Source organism: Hemitrygon akajei, chromosome 7, assembly GCF_048418815.1.
Source record: "Hemitrygon akajei chromosome 7, sHemAka1.3, whole genome shotgun sequence".
Classification (NCBI taxonomy): domain Eukaryota; kingdom Metazoa; phylum Chordata; class Chondrichthyes; order Myliobatiformes; family Dasyatidae; genus Hemitrygon; species Hemitrygon akajei.
Genome location: NC_133130.1, coordinates 96,528,282 through 96,546,316, shown reverse-complemented (window position 1 = coordinate 96,546,316; position 18,035 = coordinate 96,528,282). Strand labels below are relative to the sequence as shown.

At 44.4% G+C, this 18,035-nt stretch overlaps 1 protein-coding gene across 1 annotated transcript in view; it reads left to right on the top strand.

Moving 5' to 3' along the window:
* Nucleotides 1-15,687, top strand: part of LOC140730708 (protein SPEC3-like) — a 28,882-nt gene extending 13,195 nt beyond the window's left edge. The window contains exons 2-3 of the mRNA XM_073051510.1: nucleotides 3,757-3,954; nucleotides 15,011-15,687. Of these exons, the coding sequence (XP_072907611.1) occupies nucleotides 3,757-3,954; nucleotides 15,011-15,108 (296 nt within the window). The 3' untranslated portion in view covers nucleotides 15,109-15,687. The remainder of the gene's footprint in view (nucleotides 1-3,756; nucleotides 3,955-15,010) is intronic.
* The last annotated feature ends 2,348 nt before the right edge of the window (nucleotides 15,688-18,035 follow it).

The following is an 18,035-nucleotide window of genomic DNA, read 5'->3' as shown; positions in this document are numbered from 1 at the left end:
ATTGTTTGTCTTAGATAATTAAAATTCTGCTGAGCTATCTATAAATCATATCCAACTGTCCTGAAATTCTGCTTGCCCAAAATTAGCACCGTCCTGAGGGTGCTGGATTAAAGTAGTTCAGTATTCCCTGGTGTATATGAGTGACAAGAAAGGTGGTTTATAATTCAGGAAGATGACAGTTAACCACTGTGGAAAATCAGAGCCACACACACCAAGCATTGGTGCAACCCAGCAGGCAGGCAGCAGCTATGAAGAGGAATAAAGAGTTGACTGTTGGGCTGAGACCCCTCATCAGGACTGGAAAGGAATTGGGCAGAAGCCAGAATTAGAAGGTGGGGGAGGAGGGGAGTACAAGCTTGAAGGTGACAGGTGAGACCAGGTGGTGGGAAGGTGGGTAGATGGGGCAGAGAGGATGAAGTAAGAATCTGGGAGATGATAGGTAGAAGAGGTAAAGAGCTGAAGAAGAAGGAATCTGATAGGAAAGGAGAGTAGATAATGGAAGAAAGGGAAGGGGGGCACCAGGAGAAGGAGAAGAGAAAGGTATGAGGTTAGCCTGAGTGGGGAATGGAAAAGGGGGGGGGAGGAGAAATTATTGGAAGTTAGAGAAATCAATATTCATGCTGTTGGGTTGGAGGCTATCCAGATGGAAGATGTATTTATTTTCTGTGGAAAATGCATTTATATTTTTGATTCATTTGAATCACATTTTTCCCCAATGACATTAAAAGTTGTTGGTCCTCTACAAGAGGGATTAAGATCATGAACTACTAGATACAGCAGGCATTGGTAAAAGAAAATGAAAACATTGTCATTGGAGAATGTTCTTTCGGAGTAGCAAAACCAACAGAGTTGTTGTGAAGTTCCAGTGACAATTCTACATATCTCAGAGGTCTTCTACCTTTCTGATTCCTTTCCAGCCCCAACCAACCAATGCATTAATTGGGATGGTGTTTGTGTTTGATGTGGATATGAACTGATGCTACTTTCAAACACTCTGAGCAAACATGGGGAGACTGGTTCTCGGGGCCAAGGAAGAGTGGTCAAAGAGCATGCCAGTATTTTCTGAGCTCCACAGCTGTTCCTTCAGCTGCAACGTTCCTTCAACATAGAAAATAGGAACGGGACTAGGCCATTCAGTCCTTCAAGTCTGTCCTACCATTAAACACAATGATAGCTGGTCCTCTCCCAGCACGTTATCCTCACGCTCTCTCCAATTGTAATTCCTTTTGCATTTGGGAACCTATCTCTCTCCTTAAATTCCTTTAGCAACTGCCTCATGTTTTGCAGAGGAGGGAAGAAAACTTCTCCTCATTCATTGTTAAATATCTAGACTTGTTATCTGAGACTGTGACACCTCATGCTAAACCTGCCCTCCCTGTTTCCATAGGATACACCTTTCCCACATCCACTCTGTTTAGCCTCGTCAGAATTTTGTTTTAATAAGATCCCCTCTTGTTCTTTCAAGCACTGGAGAACATTTTCCCTGTTGACCTAATTTTTTTTTATCAAAATGAAGTTTATTCATAATAAAAAAAATATTTTTCAAGGATGAACTTTTCACTCTTTGTCATTGTCACTCTTTACATTCATAGTCAATACTCCCAGTTCCGTTCTATTACATTCCTACACGTCAATAGCCCTGCTGGCACCCCCGGGGTGCTGCACGACTGCGATAATGGAGGGGCTCACCATCCCGGACCCTATGTCCAGTAGCGGAAGAACCCGACACTGTGATCCTTCCTCCAGCCCCGCTGCACCGGGTTCCAGAGCATCGCTCAGCACGAGCTCCCGCAGCCTGGAATGTGCCAGTCGGCAGCGTTCCTCCACAGACATCTCGACGTGCTGGCAGGCCACAGAGCGACTTTCACTGAGTTGATGATCTGACAGCAGCACAATGTTCATCTCCCTGTGTGTCTCTGGGAACGGCCGTAGATCAGAGAGTCCCCCGTCACACTGCTGCTCCGGGATGAACCGCGACACAGGCCCTCGCATCTTTCTTCAGACCCTCTTTACACACCCACAGTCCGTGAAGAGGTGAGCTACTGTCACTTCCCCACTACAGTCATCCCACGGGCAGCGGGCAATGGGGACGATGCTCCGGGCATGCAGGAAGGATGTGACTGGCAGGACCCCTCTCACCCCCAGCCAGGCAAGTTGGTGCCTGTTGGTGAGGCCTGGTGATGAGTTATCCTGCCAGATGGTTTGGATTGTCTGCTCAGGGAGCCGCTTCACTGTGTCCATCGAGTCCGTATCCTGCAGTGTCTGCAGGAAGTTCCATGCTGACCACTGCCTGATAGACTTGTAGTCAAAGGTGTTGGTCCAGAAGAACTTTTCTACAAAGGACAGGTAGTGTGGCACTGTCCAGCTGACTGGGGCCTAATGGCTCCTACCTGTGGCAATCCTGTCATCCGAGGAATTAGTTTGGAGAACCAGCAAGGCACACCTTCTATGGCCAGTATATCCCTTCTTAGATAAGAAGACCCACAGTACACTAAATGTGGTCTTACCAGGGCACTGCATACTTGCAGTAAGACATCCTTGTTCTTGTATTCAGATCCTTTTGCAGTATCGACCAACATACCATTTGCCTTCTAACACCTGTATTTGCTTTCAGTTAAAGGTCTACAAGAGAGTCATTTTTTACATTAACATTTCCTAATCAAACACAATTTAAATAATATTTCACCTCTCTGCTTCCTTCTGTGAGGTAGATAGAGTGGTTATTATCTTGAGAGATTGCATTCAGGGAACTGTATTGTGGGGAGATTGTTACCCACAGAGGCTCTATCCAGGGATTCTGCAGCTAGTGGCTGTATCTCATGAGACTGTAATGGAACTATCAAACCTTATTCATCTTTAAAAGTCAGTATGCATGTGTGAATTGTTCTTTTATATGGCTTTAACTTAAGTCATTTTTGTGAAATCAAGGATCAACCTTATTGGCCATATACACTCACTGCCCGCTTTATTGGGTACAGAGGGTGTCTCTGTAATTCCCTGTAAACTCCAGAGACTGTTGTGCATGAAAATCCCTGGGGATCAGCAGTTTCTGAGATACGTACTCAAACCACACGTCTGGCACCAACAATCATTCCACGGTCAAAGTCATTCGGATCATAATCCTTCCCCATTCTGATGTTTGGTCTGAACAACAACTGAACCTCTTGACCATGTCTGCATGCTTTTATGCATTGAGTTGCTGCCACATGATTGGCTGATTAGATATTTACATTAACGAGCAGGTGTACAGGTGTATCTAATAAAGTGTATATTTCCATGTTTTAGGAATTTGGTGTGGTGTGCTGGTCAGGGCACAACATGCAAAGAGAAAAGTTTCAACAGTTATAAAGAATAAAGTATATAAAATATAAACTTGGAGGTTAAAATATAGATATGGAATAAAATGTGCATGAATAAATAAATACTATCATGTATTTACAATGAAAACAGCATTATAAAATTTGTTTAAAGCATTTAAAATAGTTCAGTGGAGGGTGGAATAAACTGAGAATGGTGGAGGATTAACTGGAACGGTTGATCAGATTAACTACTGGGGACAGAAACTTCTAAGGTACAACACTCTGAGGTAAGAACAAATAATTTGAAATGTATATATTTTTTAAAACATGAGATCAGTTTGAACAGACCATGTGAAGTGGGTGATTTTTCTTTTCATAGTTGTCTGAGGAGAATTCCTCATGACTCTGCAAGTGAGGCCAAGGCAGCAACCTTGAGAGCTATGTCTGTTGTTTTCAGGAACCATCCTGGCCGGCTTCACACTTGTGTGCTGTTCCGATCCTGGCACCCCCACTGGCAGCAGGAGCAGTGATGAGAGGTTGGCCCTGTTCTGCCTCAATGTTTGGGTGGGGGTCTCGCAGCTCTTCACCGTCCCCTTCCTCCTGGTAGGCTGGTTGTGGAGCATCGTCTGGGGCATCATGATGATCAACCTGTCCTGTAAGTACCTCCCCTGTTGGTGACTCGCCATTACAGAAAATGTATTAGAATTAGTGACAGCACCGTCCTCTGGTGCCCTTCCTTCTTCCCTTTCTCCCATGATCTCTTCTCCTCTCCTGTGAGATTCCTTCTTCTTCAGTCCTTTTACCTTTTCCACCTAACTCCGCCCAGTTTCTCACCTCACACCCCCCACACCTTCCCCCTCACCTATCAGCTGCCAGCTTGTACTCTTTCCCCCTACCCCCACCTTCTTACTCTGGCTTTTGCCTCCTTCCTCTCCAGTCCTGCTGAAGGGTCTCGGCAGGAAGTGTGGGGTGCTTTATTCCTCACTGTAGATGCTGCCCGAACTGCTGAGTTTTGTGTGTGTTGCTTTGGATTTCCAGCATCTGCAGAATCTCTCATGTCTATGACAAGTACTAGGCTTCTCTCTTTGACAGAGGCTCTGGCACATTTCATGCTTCATAAGCATTGACTCACGTTGTACGTGGCCTATCAGCGGCGTCTACAGAGCTTTACCAAGAGGGATTTCTCACAGATCGGCGGCGGTTATTTAAAAAGGGAGCTTCAAGAGTGTTTGTCCATTGTACGTGGCCTATCAGGGGCTATAATTGGACACCGATCGTGAGTTAGATAGCAGGGAAGGTTCAGGAGTAAAAGGGAGACACTGCCTAGCAGAGCAGTCGTCGATGGAGTAATGTGAGGGAGAGTGGTAGGGCTTTGCTCATTCAGGCTTCAGCAATAACAGGTCAAGGCAAGGTAAGTTACCCATGAGGAATAGAAACAGGAAGTATGTCTGTGAAGCCGGTGTTTTGTACTGGTCGTTAGATGTGGGAAGTTTGGGAGACTCCCAGCTTCCCAGGCGGCCACATCTGCACCAGGTACGTCGAGCTGCAGCTCCTTAGGGACCGTGTTAGAGAACTGGAGATGCAGCTCGAAGATTTTCATCTAGTCAGGGAGAGTGAGGAGGTGATAGAGAGGAGCTATAGGCAAGTAGTCACACTGGAGCCTTGGGAGACAGTTAAGTGGGTAACAGGAGAGGGAAGGGGAAGAGTCAGGTACTAGAGAGTACCCCAGTGGCTGTCCCCCTTAACAATAAGTACTCCTATTTGAGTAGTTTTGGGGGGTGGAGGACAGCCTACTTGGGGGAAGCAACAGTGCCCGTGCCTCTGGCACAGAGTCTGACCATGTGGCTCAGAATGGTTGGGAAAGGAAGAGGATGGCAGCAGTGATAGGGGACTCTACAGTTAGGGGGTCAGACAGGCGATTCTGTGGATGCAGGAAAGAAACACGGATGATAGTTTGCCTCCCAGGTGACAATGTCCGGGAAGTTTCTGATCGCGTCTATGATATCCTGAAGTGGGAAGAACAGCCAGAGGTTGTGATACATATTGGTACCAACGAGAAAAGCGAGGAGGTCCTGAAAACAGACTACATGGAGTTAGGAAGGAAGTTGAGAAGCAGGACTTCAAAGGTAGTAATCTTGGGATTACTGCCTGTGCCACAGAACAGAATGAGGTGGAGGATAAATGTGTGGCTGAGGGATTGGAGTGGGGGCAGGGATTCAGATTTCTAGATCATTGGGACCTCTTTTGGGGCAGGTGTGACCTGTACAAAAAGGATGGGTTGCACTTGAATCCCAGGGGAACCAATATACTGGCATGGAGGTTTGCTAAGGCTGTTGGGGAGAGTTTAAACTAGAATTGCTGGGGGGTGGGAACCGAACTGAAGTGACAGAGGAAGGGGTGGTTGGCTCACAAATTGATGCACCATCAATAACTCACGCCGAGACTTAGGAAGTGAGATATCGGCTTTTATTGACTGAAGAACAACACTACATCCTGGGGAAAATGAGGGAGAGCAGCAGGCCACAGTCGCCTTTATACAGGGGTCTGTGGGAGGAGCCACAGGGGCAGTCAGCAGGGTCTTGGGAGGAGCCACAGGAGCAGTCAGACAGGTATATCTGGTTCACCACACAAATAGAGAAAGCTTGTAGACAGTGTGAGAGGGAGGATAGGCAGCTGATAGAGAAGGGATACGCTCAGACCGATGGTTTGAGATGTGTCTATTTTAATGCAAACAAACATGAATGAAGCAGATGAGCTTAGAGCGTGGATCAGTACTTGGAGCTATGATGTTGTTGCCATTACAGAGATTTGGATGGCTCAGGAGCAGGAATGGTTACATAGAGTGCCAGGCTTTAGATGTTTCAGAAAGGACAGGGAGGGAGGCAAAATAGGTGGGGGTGTGGCACTGTTGATCAGAGATAGTGTCACGGCTTCAGAAAAGGAGGAAGTCATGGAGAGATTGTCCACTGAGTGTGGCTGGAAGTTAGAAACAGAAAGGGGTCAATAACTCGACTGGGTGTTTTTTTTATAGACCACCCAATAGTAACAGGGACATTGAGGAGCAGATAGGGAGACAGTATGATATGATCTGGAAAAGTATGATATAACAGGGTTGTTGTGGTGGGAAATTTTACCTTCCCAAATATTAATTGGCATCTCCCTAGAGCAAGGGAGTTGGGGTGGAGTTTGTTAGATGTGTTCAGGAAGGTTTCTTGACACAGTATGTAGATAAGCCTACAAGAGGAGAGGCTGTACTTGATCTGGTGTTGGGAAATTAACCCGGTCAGGTGTCAGATATCTAAGTGGGAGAGTATTTTGGAGATGGTCATCACAATTCTATTTCCTTTACCATAGCATTGGAGAGGGATAGGAACAGGCAAGTTAGGAAAGCGTTTAATTGGAGTAAGGGGAAACATTAAGCTATCAGGCAAGAACTTGGAAGCATAAACTGGGAACAGATTTCCTCAGGGAAATGTACAGCAGAAATGTGGCAAATGTTCAGTGGATATTTGCTTGGGGTTCTGCATCAGTACGTTCCAATGAGACTGGGAAAGGATGGTAGGGTACAGGAACCGTGGTGTACAAAGGCTGTTGTAAATCTAGTCAAGAAGAAAAGAAAAGCTTACAAAAGGTTCAAAAAACTAGGTCATGACAGAGATCTAGAAGATTATAAGGCTAGCAAGAAGGAGCTGAAGAATGAAATTAGGAGAGTCAGAAGGGGCCATGAGAAGGCCTTGGCAGACAGGATTAAGGAAAACCCCAAGGCATTCTACAAGTATGTGAAAAGCAAGAGGATAAGAGATGAGAGAATAGGACCAATCAAGTGTGACAGTGGAAAAGTGTGTATGGAACTGGAGGGGATAGCAGAGGTACTTAATGAATACTTTGCTTCAGTTCACTATGGAAAAGGATCTTGGCAATTGTAGGGATGACTTACAGCGGATTGAAAAACTTGAGCAGATAGACATTAAGAAAGAGGATGTGCTGGAGCTTTTGGAAAGCATCAAGTTGGATAAGTCACCGGGACCGGATGAGATATACCCCAGGCTACTGTGGGAGGCGAGGGAGGAGATTGCTGAGCCACTGGCAATGATCTTTGCATCATCAATGGGGGTGGGAGAGGTTCCAGAGGATTTGATGGTTGCAGATGTTATTCCCTTATTCAAGATAGGGAGTAGAGATAGCCCAGGAAATTATAGACCAGTACGTCTTATTTCAGTGATTGGTAAATTGATGGAGAAGATCCTGAGAGGCAGGATTTATGAACATTTGGAGAGGCATAATATGATTAGGAATAGTCAGCATGGCTTTGTCAAAGGCAGGTCGTGCCTTATGAGCCTGATTGAATTTTTTGAGGATGTGACTAAACATGTTGATGAAGGTAGAGCAAATAGATGTGGTGTATATAGATTTCAGCAAGGCATTTGATAAGGTACCCCATGCAAGGCTTATTGAGAAAGTAAGGAGGCATGGGATCCAAGTGGACAGTGCTTTGTGGATCCAGAACCTGCTTGGTTGTAGATGGGTCATTTTCTGCATGGAGGTTGGTGACCACTGGTGTGCCTCAGGGATCTGTTCTGGGATCCCTTCTCTTCGTGATTTTTATAAATGATCTAGATGAGGAAGTGGAGAGTGGTTAGTAAATTTTCTGATGACACAAAGGTTGGGGGTTCTGTGGATAGTTTGAAGGGCTGTCAGAGGTTACAGCAGGACATCAATAGGATACAAGACTGGGCCGAGAAGTGGCAGATGGAGTTCAACCCAGATAAGTGTGAGGTATGATGGCAGAATATAGTATTAATGGTCACATTCTTGGCAGTGTGGAGGATCAGAAGGATCTTGGTGTTCGAGGCCATAGGACACTCAAAGCTGCTACGCAGGTTGACTCTGTGGTTAAAAAAGGCATATGGTGCATTGGCCTTCATCTACCATGGGACTGAGTTTAGGAGCTGAGAGGTAATGTTACAGCTATATAGGACCCTGGTCAGACCTCACTTGGAGTCTTGTGCTCAGTTCTGGTTGCCTCACTACAGGAAGTATGTGGAAACTATGGAAAGGGTGCAGAGGAGATTTACAAGGATGTTGCCTGGATTGGGGAGCATGCCTTATGAGAACAGGCTGAGTAAACTCAACCTTTTCTCCTTGGAGCGAAGGAGGATGAGAGGTGACCTGATAGAGGTGTATAAGATGATGAGAGGCATTGATCGTGTGGATAGTCAGAGGCTTGTTCCCAGCGCTGAAATGGCTGGCATGAGAGGGCACAGTTTTAAGGTGCTTGGAAGTAGGTACAGAGGAGATGTCAGGGGTAGTTTTTATGCAGAGAGTGGTGAGTGCATGGTAATGGGCTGCTGGCAACGGTGGTGGAGGCGGATACAATGGGGTCTTTCAAGAGACTCCTGGATAGGTACATGAAGCTTACAAAAATAGAGGGCTATGGTGACCCTAGGTAATTCATAAAGTTTGGCACAGCATCGTAGCCCGAAGGGCCTGTATGGTGCTGAAGGCTTCCTATGTTGTCTGTAAGCAGGGCTATTCAACCAGCAGTGTCACCACTGTGACCTTCATGACATACCGAGTCTGGTTAATCTGATTTGCATTTACAAACCTGCTCGATGAAAACAATACAGCTCCTCCCCCCCAACCCTTACCTCTTCCCGAGCAGGGAATCAAGCCAGAGCATTCCTGAGCACAGATGCTCTGCCCTAACCTTCCAGAGCTAACAAAGGTACGGGTAGTCTGTGCAATCCAGCTGAATCTGGGCTTGACCCCACTGGGACCTGGACCTCTCTGTATCTACCTAAGAGTCTCTTAAAAGACCTTATTGTATCCGCCTCTACCACCTCCACTGGTAGTGGGTTCCACGCACTCACCACTCTCTGTGTGAAAAACTTACTTCTGACATCCCCCTTGTACCTACTTCCAAGCACCTTAAAACTATGCCCCTTCCTGTTAGCCATTCCAGCCCTGAGAAAAAGCCTCTGACTATCACATGGTCAATGCCTCTCATCATCTTATACACCTCTATCAGGTCACCACTCATCCTCCGTCGCTCCAAGGAGAAAAGGCCGTGTTCACTCAACCTGTTTTCGTAAGGTATGCTCCCCAATCCAGGCAACATCCTTGTAAATCTCCTTTGCACCCTTTCTATGGTTTCCACATCCTTCCTGTAGTGAGGTGACCAGAACTGAACACAGTACTCCAAGTGGGGTCTGACCCTGAAATCTGTCTGGCTTGTCTTTATGCAGCTCACCCAGGCGGGCACAGTACACTTGAAGATCATTATCTGGTATTCTTTGTTTCGTTTCCGACTCAGAGAGGCTCAGAAATGGAAAAGGTCGCGATGGCCAATGTTGTACCTAAATAGGGTTAACTTGGACAGAAATGTAGAGACGACTGATTTGACTTTGATAGGATTCACATCATTTCCTTGCAACTGAAGATTAATTTTATTAAACGTGATAGTTCTATAAAATAAGCAATGTCATGCCTAGCATACTTGAGTTGATTACTGAATGAAGCATTCAAGTCTTCAAAGAATTTTATCATTGTTTCAAAAGGTGTGTTGAAGTATCTCATGGTTATCCTTTTGATAACCATCTGACTTCTGTGTGCAACAGCGAGTGTTCAAACTGTTTACCATTCTTATTGCGAAGCTCTCAAAGTAGTTGAGAATTGAGAGCATGGACCTTGATTTTAACTATTTGTGCGGTTGATGACATAGGTTTTTTGTGAAAGATGCTCTGTGAGTTGCACAGTAAATGGTAAATATTTGATTCCTGAAGAAGGGCCTCAGCCTGAAATGTCAACTGTCTACTCTTTTCCATAGATGCTGCCTGGCCTGCTGAGTTCCTCCTGCATTTTGTGTGTGTTGCTTTGGATTTCCAGAATCTGCAGACTTTCTGGTGTCTGTAAATGTTTTAGATACAGTTTTTTCCCAGGAAATAATAACCCCACAGGGGTGTCCTGTCATCGATGATGCCCCATCTGTTGCACAAGCAAGAATGTTGGTGAGCAGAATGTCCTTCTCTTTGAAAAATTGCTCAAAACTTGAGATGTTGACTCCCCCTTTATATCTGTTTCTAATCCCTTACAAGTAACAATTTTTGAACCATTCATTCATCTTTTATGAAGTAAGCATAAACAAGAAGCAAAGGTTCATTGCCTAGCAATGACTCATCCAACTGTAAAACAAATTCTGTTGCCCTATGTATGTTGCAGAAAGGGTCTTCCACATTCTCAGACATTTCATCTATTCGTCTTTGAACAGAGTTATCACTGAGTGGAATTGATTTAATTATTTGGTCTGATGACCTAGGCAAAACTGTACCCAAGAACCTCCCTTTCTGCTGGCAGAGTCAGTACTTCTCCAATTGTCTGGGACTTTCCAGATTCAGCAATGAGCAATTGAAATATTGTATGACGCGCACAACTATCACTGTTTGGTGGCGAAGTGCTGGCAAATATGCTTTGAAGTTTTTTCAGATTCTGAAAGTTTTCACAAAGTGACTGAAAATAAGCCAAGTTCTTGTTTGCTTTATCAAATTGTATTCTCTTCAAATGTTTAGGAAATCTGGTTGGTTTCATCACCTGATTTGCGGAAAAAACTTCTACACAAAAGACACATTGGTTGTTGTTGGTTGCATGGTGCTGGTATAAATCCATGTTTCAGATACTCCACACTGTACTGTCTACACTTCTTTTACATATCATCTGATATGTATCTGATTTTACATACCATTTTCATTATGGATTAACAACCATGGTCAATCATCTGTTGTTTCAATCCAACCTCAAGCACTGCGATCAATAAAGGGGAAAGTTATGACATCATAATAGCTTGGACAAAACTTGACTCTCTGCTGAAGGTACATGAAGTGGGGCAACAATATCTCAGTTGGGCTGTGGGCTTTTCAAAGGAGTTGAAGATCATTCAAAAGGGCAGGTTCTGAACTTTATCCCATTGATCACAATGACCTAATTCATAGGAATTGTGCTGCAACATGATTAGAGTATGGGAATTGTACTAGCTAACACCGTACTACTGTAGTGAACGTAAACATTGCATGGGCCGGACCTGGACATGACATGAATTCTTTCTTCCCGATTGCAGAACACAGAAGTGTCACATTGCTTTACAACAACTATAATGTGCTTTGAACGAAGTCGAAGAGATTGGTGGGTTAACAGGAGATAAGTTGATTGCGTGATCATTGTAACCAATTATGAGGCACTGAGAATCAAGTGCTTATAATAATTAATTAATTTCATAAATTAAGCCTGTAATCCCCTTGCTACTGAGCACACCCCAAAGCTCCCTTTATCTTTATCATCCCCTTAGAAACACCCAGAGCCCTGGTGATGTCACCCACTTTGGGAGCCAGTGTTCTAAATCGATATAAAGCATTGGAGAAGGAGAGACGACGTGACAGAGTTTATTCATTTATGAGAGGTATTTTTAGGGTAGGTAGTCTCCTTTGCATAGTAAATTGTTGAATGGATGGGAGGGATCACTGATAATGCTAAGTGCCCTGCATACACAGCAAGAGATTTAGATTAATTTGGAATCGTGATTGGAACTGACACTGTGAACTCAGGGGTCTGTTCCTGTGCTGAATTACATAGAACACAGGACACTACAGCTTTGTACAGGCCCTTTGGCCCAAGATATTGTGCTAACCTTTCAATCTACTCTAAGATCAATCTGACCCTTCTCCTACATAACCCTCCATTTTTCTATGCACCTATCTAAGAGATTCTTAAATGCCCCTAATGTATCTGCCCTTACCACCACCCCTGGCAGGGCATACCACATACCCACCATTCTCTGTATGAAAAAAAACTTACCTCTGACATCTCCCCTGTATTTTTCTCCCATCACCTCAAAATTATGTCCCCTTTGTATTAGTTATATCCAGCCTGTGAAAAAGTCTCTGACTATCCACTCCATCTCTACCTTTTATCATCTTGTACACCTCTGTCAAGTCACCTCTCAAGAGAAAAGCCCCAGCTCACTCACCTTATCTTATAAGACATGTTCTCTAATCCAGGCAGCATCCTGGTAAATTTCCTCTGCAACCTCTTTAAAGTTTCCACATCCTTTCTACAATGGGGCAACCAGAACTGAAACACAATATTCGGATTTTGGTCCAATCTGTTTTATAGAGCTGTAACCTCATGGCTCTTGAACTCAATCCCCGATAACTAAAGGCCATCACAGCATGTGCCTTCTTAACAAGCCTGTCAACTTGGGAGGCATCTTTGAGGGGTCTATGGACGTGAACCCCGAGGCCCCTCTGTCTTGGGCAAGGTTTAATTGACATGGGTTATGGATTGGGCTCTATGGTTCATGTTATGATGCATTTCTGATTTCTGGTTACTACTGGTTTTATTGCTGTTTTGTACGATTTTGATTAGGGTGGACTGGCCCTGCAGCATGCACTCAATGAATGACGCAGAGCTTAAATTGAACTGGTCACGGTCGGCACAACATCGTAGTGCCGAAGAGCCTGCAATGTGTCCTGTGTTTCTATGAACTAAACTGAGCATTTCCAGGCTGTTTCAATTACTTTGTGCTTTGATGCTTTATACTCTGTGTTCTCACTTGTTTTGTACCACTTGTGTGATTTGTTCTTTTTTTTTGCGGGTTTTCTTCGAACGGGTTCCATGGTGTTTCTCTGTTTTGTGGCTGTCGGTGGGAAGACAAATCTCATGGGTTGTATACTGCGTACGTACTTTGATAATAAATGTACTTGGAACTGGCTTGTGAAGCAGGTAGACATGTGGGACGTGAAATTTAACCCAGGGGACTCTAAACTATCGTTATGGTAGGAGGAGCAGGAAGAGGCAACCTAACCCGAAAGATAAAACTCTGAAGGGTGTGCAAAGACGCAGACACACCGGTATACGTGCACAAACCTTTAAGACGCAGACACACCGGTATACGCGCACAAACCTTTAAGACGCAGACACACCGGTATACGCGCACAAACCTTTAGGATGCAGACACACCGGTATACGCGCACAAACCTTTAGGACGCAGACACACCGGTATACGCGCACAAACCTTTAAGACGCAGACACACCGGTATACGCGCACAAACCTTTAGGATGCAGACACACCGGTATACACGCACAAACCTTTAGGACGCAGACACACCCGTATACGTGCACAAACCTTTAATTCGTAGACACACCGGTATACGTGTACAAACCTTTAGGGTGCTTGGACAGCATGAGAAAGATGACACAAACTGTACAAACAGATAATCTAATGATGTACACAGGATCTAGAGTTTTATGACACAATGCCACAAAAATACTAAGGAAGTTGAAACTAAATAAAAATTTAATTCTGACAGAACTGAAACACTGTGTTTCATTCTGGGAGGAAGTAAAAAACCATGGGAAAGTTCTTTAGGATGGTTGAAGGCATGAGTTATGTGAAACCAAAGGGAGGGGGCAAAGATCTTTGATAAGCTTGATAAACCATGACCTGGACAAAGTCAAAAATTCATTGCCTGAGGAGCACTTGTTCCAAGTTCTGGCAATGGTAATACAGAAGGTTTGAAGAAAGCCAGTAATGTGGGCTAAATCCATGGCCTTAAAGTGTGTGTGTACAGGGGAGTGAGGATTGGGTGGCGGGGCTGTCGTCATCATGGCTTTGAGAAACGAATTTGGATAAGCAGTGGAAGGGAAGGTATTCATGGGAAATGTTGGCTGGGCTTCCGCCCCGTTCGATCCTGATGCTTTTGTGATCCAAAGCTTCTTCAGAAGCTAAGAATGAGGCATAAAGCTTATTTGACATCTGCTTCATTAAATCTTACAAGAACAAAAAAAAAGAGGAGAAAGCAGTTGTGGTTGTCTCATACTCCAACTGGAAATAACACAAATTCCATTGATAACAACTAACCCTATAAAATAGCCAGGTTCCAATGTTGTGACACTTGCTACAGAAAACGAAAAAGCTTTTAGAAAATACAGAAGCAACTGTACGGTAATTACTAGAAAATTCACTGAGCTATTACATGTGTGTAGGTGATTACATAAAAATACAAGCAAGCATAGGGAAGTTAAACTACAAGGAAATGAACAACTTTACCCCTTAACCCAACAATCCTATGACAATTATGTGCTGAGACCCAAAACTCATAAGTTTTCACAGGTTAAAACCAGAGTTTTGTTATGTTATAAACATAACCCAGAGCAGGGTTATGTTTATAAAAGGCTGTGGTGGGTTGGTGAGGTTCTGTCTGAATCCCTGCGAGCACAACTGCTCTTTGCAGTGACTTGCTGAATATTTTGACAAAACTGAAACCAGTCCGCCACCTAACATCGTACTCATAGGGGAGCAGGCTTAAAGCAACAAGAACCGTTCTACGACCAATATCCATTTTCTAAAAGTTTAAAATCCAAGCCACACCATAGTACGTGTGCTTTTGGTTGCAGACAGCATTTGCTGAGTGCGTCTAATCACAGATCCAGGTTTATTCTAATCCTTCTCTGTGTCACCATGATGAGATTATCAAAAAGGTTTAAAAATTCATTAGTGCAATAGGACCTGCCGATTGAGGTGAGGCGAGCTGAAACCTCCAGCTTTTCGCTGACACAAGCGGCAATTGCCTTTCACCCTGATAAGTGCAAAGGTCACTTCTGTCCTTCCATTTCGTTAAGTTGGAACATCTGATGATTGTCTTAATGTCTTTCTGCCACAGACGAGCAGACGAATGCTGGAGTGGTGCGGGGAGTTACCATGGAAACACAAACGGAGGCAATATTTCATCTCTCTGCAATAAGCAACTCTGCAAAATGAGATTTACATGGGCTGAGACTTGGCTTTTGACCTGAAAAGTACAACTGGGATCAAGGCGCACCAGCTGACCATCAGTAATGATACATCAGGGGTTAGAGTTTGTGCCGACATATTGAAAGGTGAAGTTCATAGAATATTCTGCTGCATTATGCCTGTATTTTAACAAGTACCAATGTAAATTAATATCTCTCATTGCCACTAATAGATTATGTTTTCCTGCTGTTAATCTTGCGTATTTGGAGTGGCTCTTCTGTTTTCTGGTGTCTTTGGTTGTATCAATACATTGCTACCTGCTTTGCTTAAGGGCTTCTGATAGGAAGCCATTGTTGTAACATGTGAAACAGTTGTTAATTTTAGACACACAAGATGCCACAGATGGTAATGACCAATAAGCTCTTCCTGTGATGCTGGCTGAGAGGGAAGTATTGACTAAGAAACAGGAAAGAGTTAAGGTGTCACATTTCCAAGGGCTCCCTCTGTGGGAGGGCAATGGGATCTCAGTTTAACATCCTCAATGATGCTGAAAAGAGAGTGTATACCAGATAAGCTGCCAGCTCTGATCTGGAATGCATGTGCAAATCCCACCATGGTAACAAAGGAATCCTACCTAATTAAACAAAATATAAAATTAAAGAAATATGCTGGTCTGACTTGATCGGTAGCCTTTCAATCATTTTGCTCCTTCAGGGGAGGACATTTGCAACCCGCACCACACACACCAATGCAATTGAGGTTTAATTGCCTCCACTGTTTAGTGCAAATAAGGCTGGGTAAAAGATGCCAGTGACGACTGCAGCCTGAGAGCAAAGTTCTGCTCCTGTCTTTAGAGCCAGAGACTTTAACCCTCAATATGTTGACCCGGTGAGGACTGAAGTCTCAATAACTCAGCCACAGTTGATAATTGGTGAGGATGTGTGTGATATTTCTCCTTTTAAGTTTCTGGTAGTGCTCAATCCAAAAATGCTGCAGGGGACACTATTCTTGCCTGGTGTCAATTTCCTCCCGACTGTGAATGTCCTTGCTGGGGACTTTAGCTAGAATAAAGAGCACACTTCTCTCTATTTTTAACCAATTAACATCGATTTTTCTAACTCTCAGTAATTTCTCCATCCCTCGCCCATCTCTCTTTGTCCATCTCCATGCTGAATCCCCTCTTGCCCCTTCTCTTTTACTCACCCGGCAATCACCTCCCTCTGGCGCTCCTCCTCCTCTTTCTCCCATGGCCCTCACTCCCCTCCTATCAGATACCTTCTTCTTCAGCTCTTTACCTTTCCCACCTATCACCTTCCAGCTTCTTATTTCATTCCCCCTCCCCCATCTTCTTGTCCTTGATTTGTCCCCCGTTCACTTCCAGTGCTGATGAAAGGTCTCAATCTGAAAACAGATCTCGATCTGTTTATTTCTCTCCATATATGCTGCCTGACCTGATAAGTTCATCCAACCTTTTGTGCCTGCTCACCTTCCGGTGAACAATTCCCCCCGCCTCCTCTATTCCCACTCTGACCTTTCACTTCTTCCAACCTGCCTATCACTTCCCCTGGGTCCCCTCCAATTTCCCTTTCTCCTATTATCCAGTCACCTCCTTTATCAGAGTCTTTCTTCTCCAGCCCTTGACCTTTCCCAGCCACCTGGCTTCACCTATCACCTTCCAGCTAGCCTCCTTCCTCTTCACTCTAACATCTTCCCCCTTCCTTCTCAGTCCTGAGGAAGGGTGTCGGCACAAATTGTCAACTGTTTACTCTTTTCCTTGGATGCTGCCTGACCTGCCAAGTTCCTCCAGTGTTCCATGTGTGTTGTTTTGTATTTACGGCATCTACTTCTTCAGTTTTTGTGTCTGTGCTCTGATTTTCCAGAGAAGTTAGCTATCATCTTTCTAAATTTTAACCTACCTTTCCTGTCACTTGTATACATGAGGGAATACTGAACTCCTTTAATCCAGCACCCTCAGGACTTGGAAACTCTGATCAAGCAGAAGTTTTGGGCTGTTAGATATGATTTACGTCAAGACCCCAACAGAATTTTAACTACTTAAGATGTTGAGTGGGAATCTGGATCCCAGTGAGTGTGAAGGGCACATGGGAATTGGCATGAACCAGGTTCCCAGTGAATTGGATGGGGGAGTAGGAAATGGGGTCTTATTGTGTAAGAAAGGACCAATGGAACTGATCAGGGATCAATTTTATTCCCTCTATAAATATACACAAATTAGGAAATTGCTGTGGTGTGTTGGGGCTATATGCAGCAAAAAGTGCCAATATTCAACAATTATACAAAATGATATAAAAAGAACTAATGTTCAAGTCAAGTCAAGTCACTTTTATTGTCATTTCGACCATAACTGCTGGTACAGTACATAGTAAAAATGAGACAACGACTAGACTACAGACCTACACAGGACTACATAAAGTGCACAAAAACAGTGCAGGCATTACAATAAATAATAAACAGGACAATAGGGCAAGGTGTCAGTCCAGGCTTTGGGTATTGAGGAGTCTGATAGCTTGGGGGAAGAAACTGTTACATAGTCTGGCCGTGAGAGCCCAAATGCTTCGGAGCCTTTTCCCAGACGGCAGGAGGGAGAAGAGATTGTATGAGGGGTGCATGGGGTCCTTCATAATGCTGTTTCCTTTGCGGATGCAGCGTGTAGTGTAAATGTCCGTAATGGTGGGAAGAGAGACCTCGATGATCTTCTCAGCTGACCTCACTATCCGCTGCAGGGTCTTGCGATCCAAGATGGTGCAATTTCCAAACCAGGCAGTGATGCAGCTGCTCAGGATGCTCTCAATACAACCCCTGTAGAATGTGATGAGGATGGGGGGTGGGAGATGGACTTTCCTCAGACTTCGCAGAAAGTAGAGACGCTGTTAGGCTTTCTTTGCTATGGAGCTGGTGTTGAGGGACCAGGTGAGATTCTCCGTCAGGCGAAC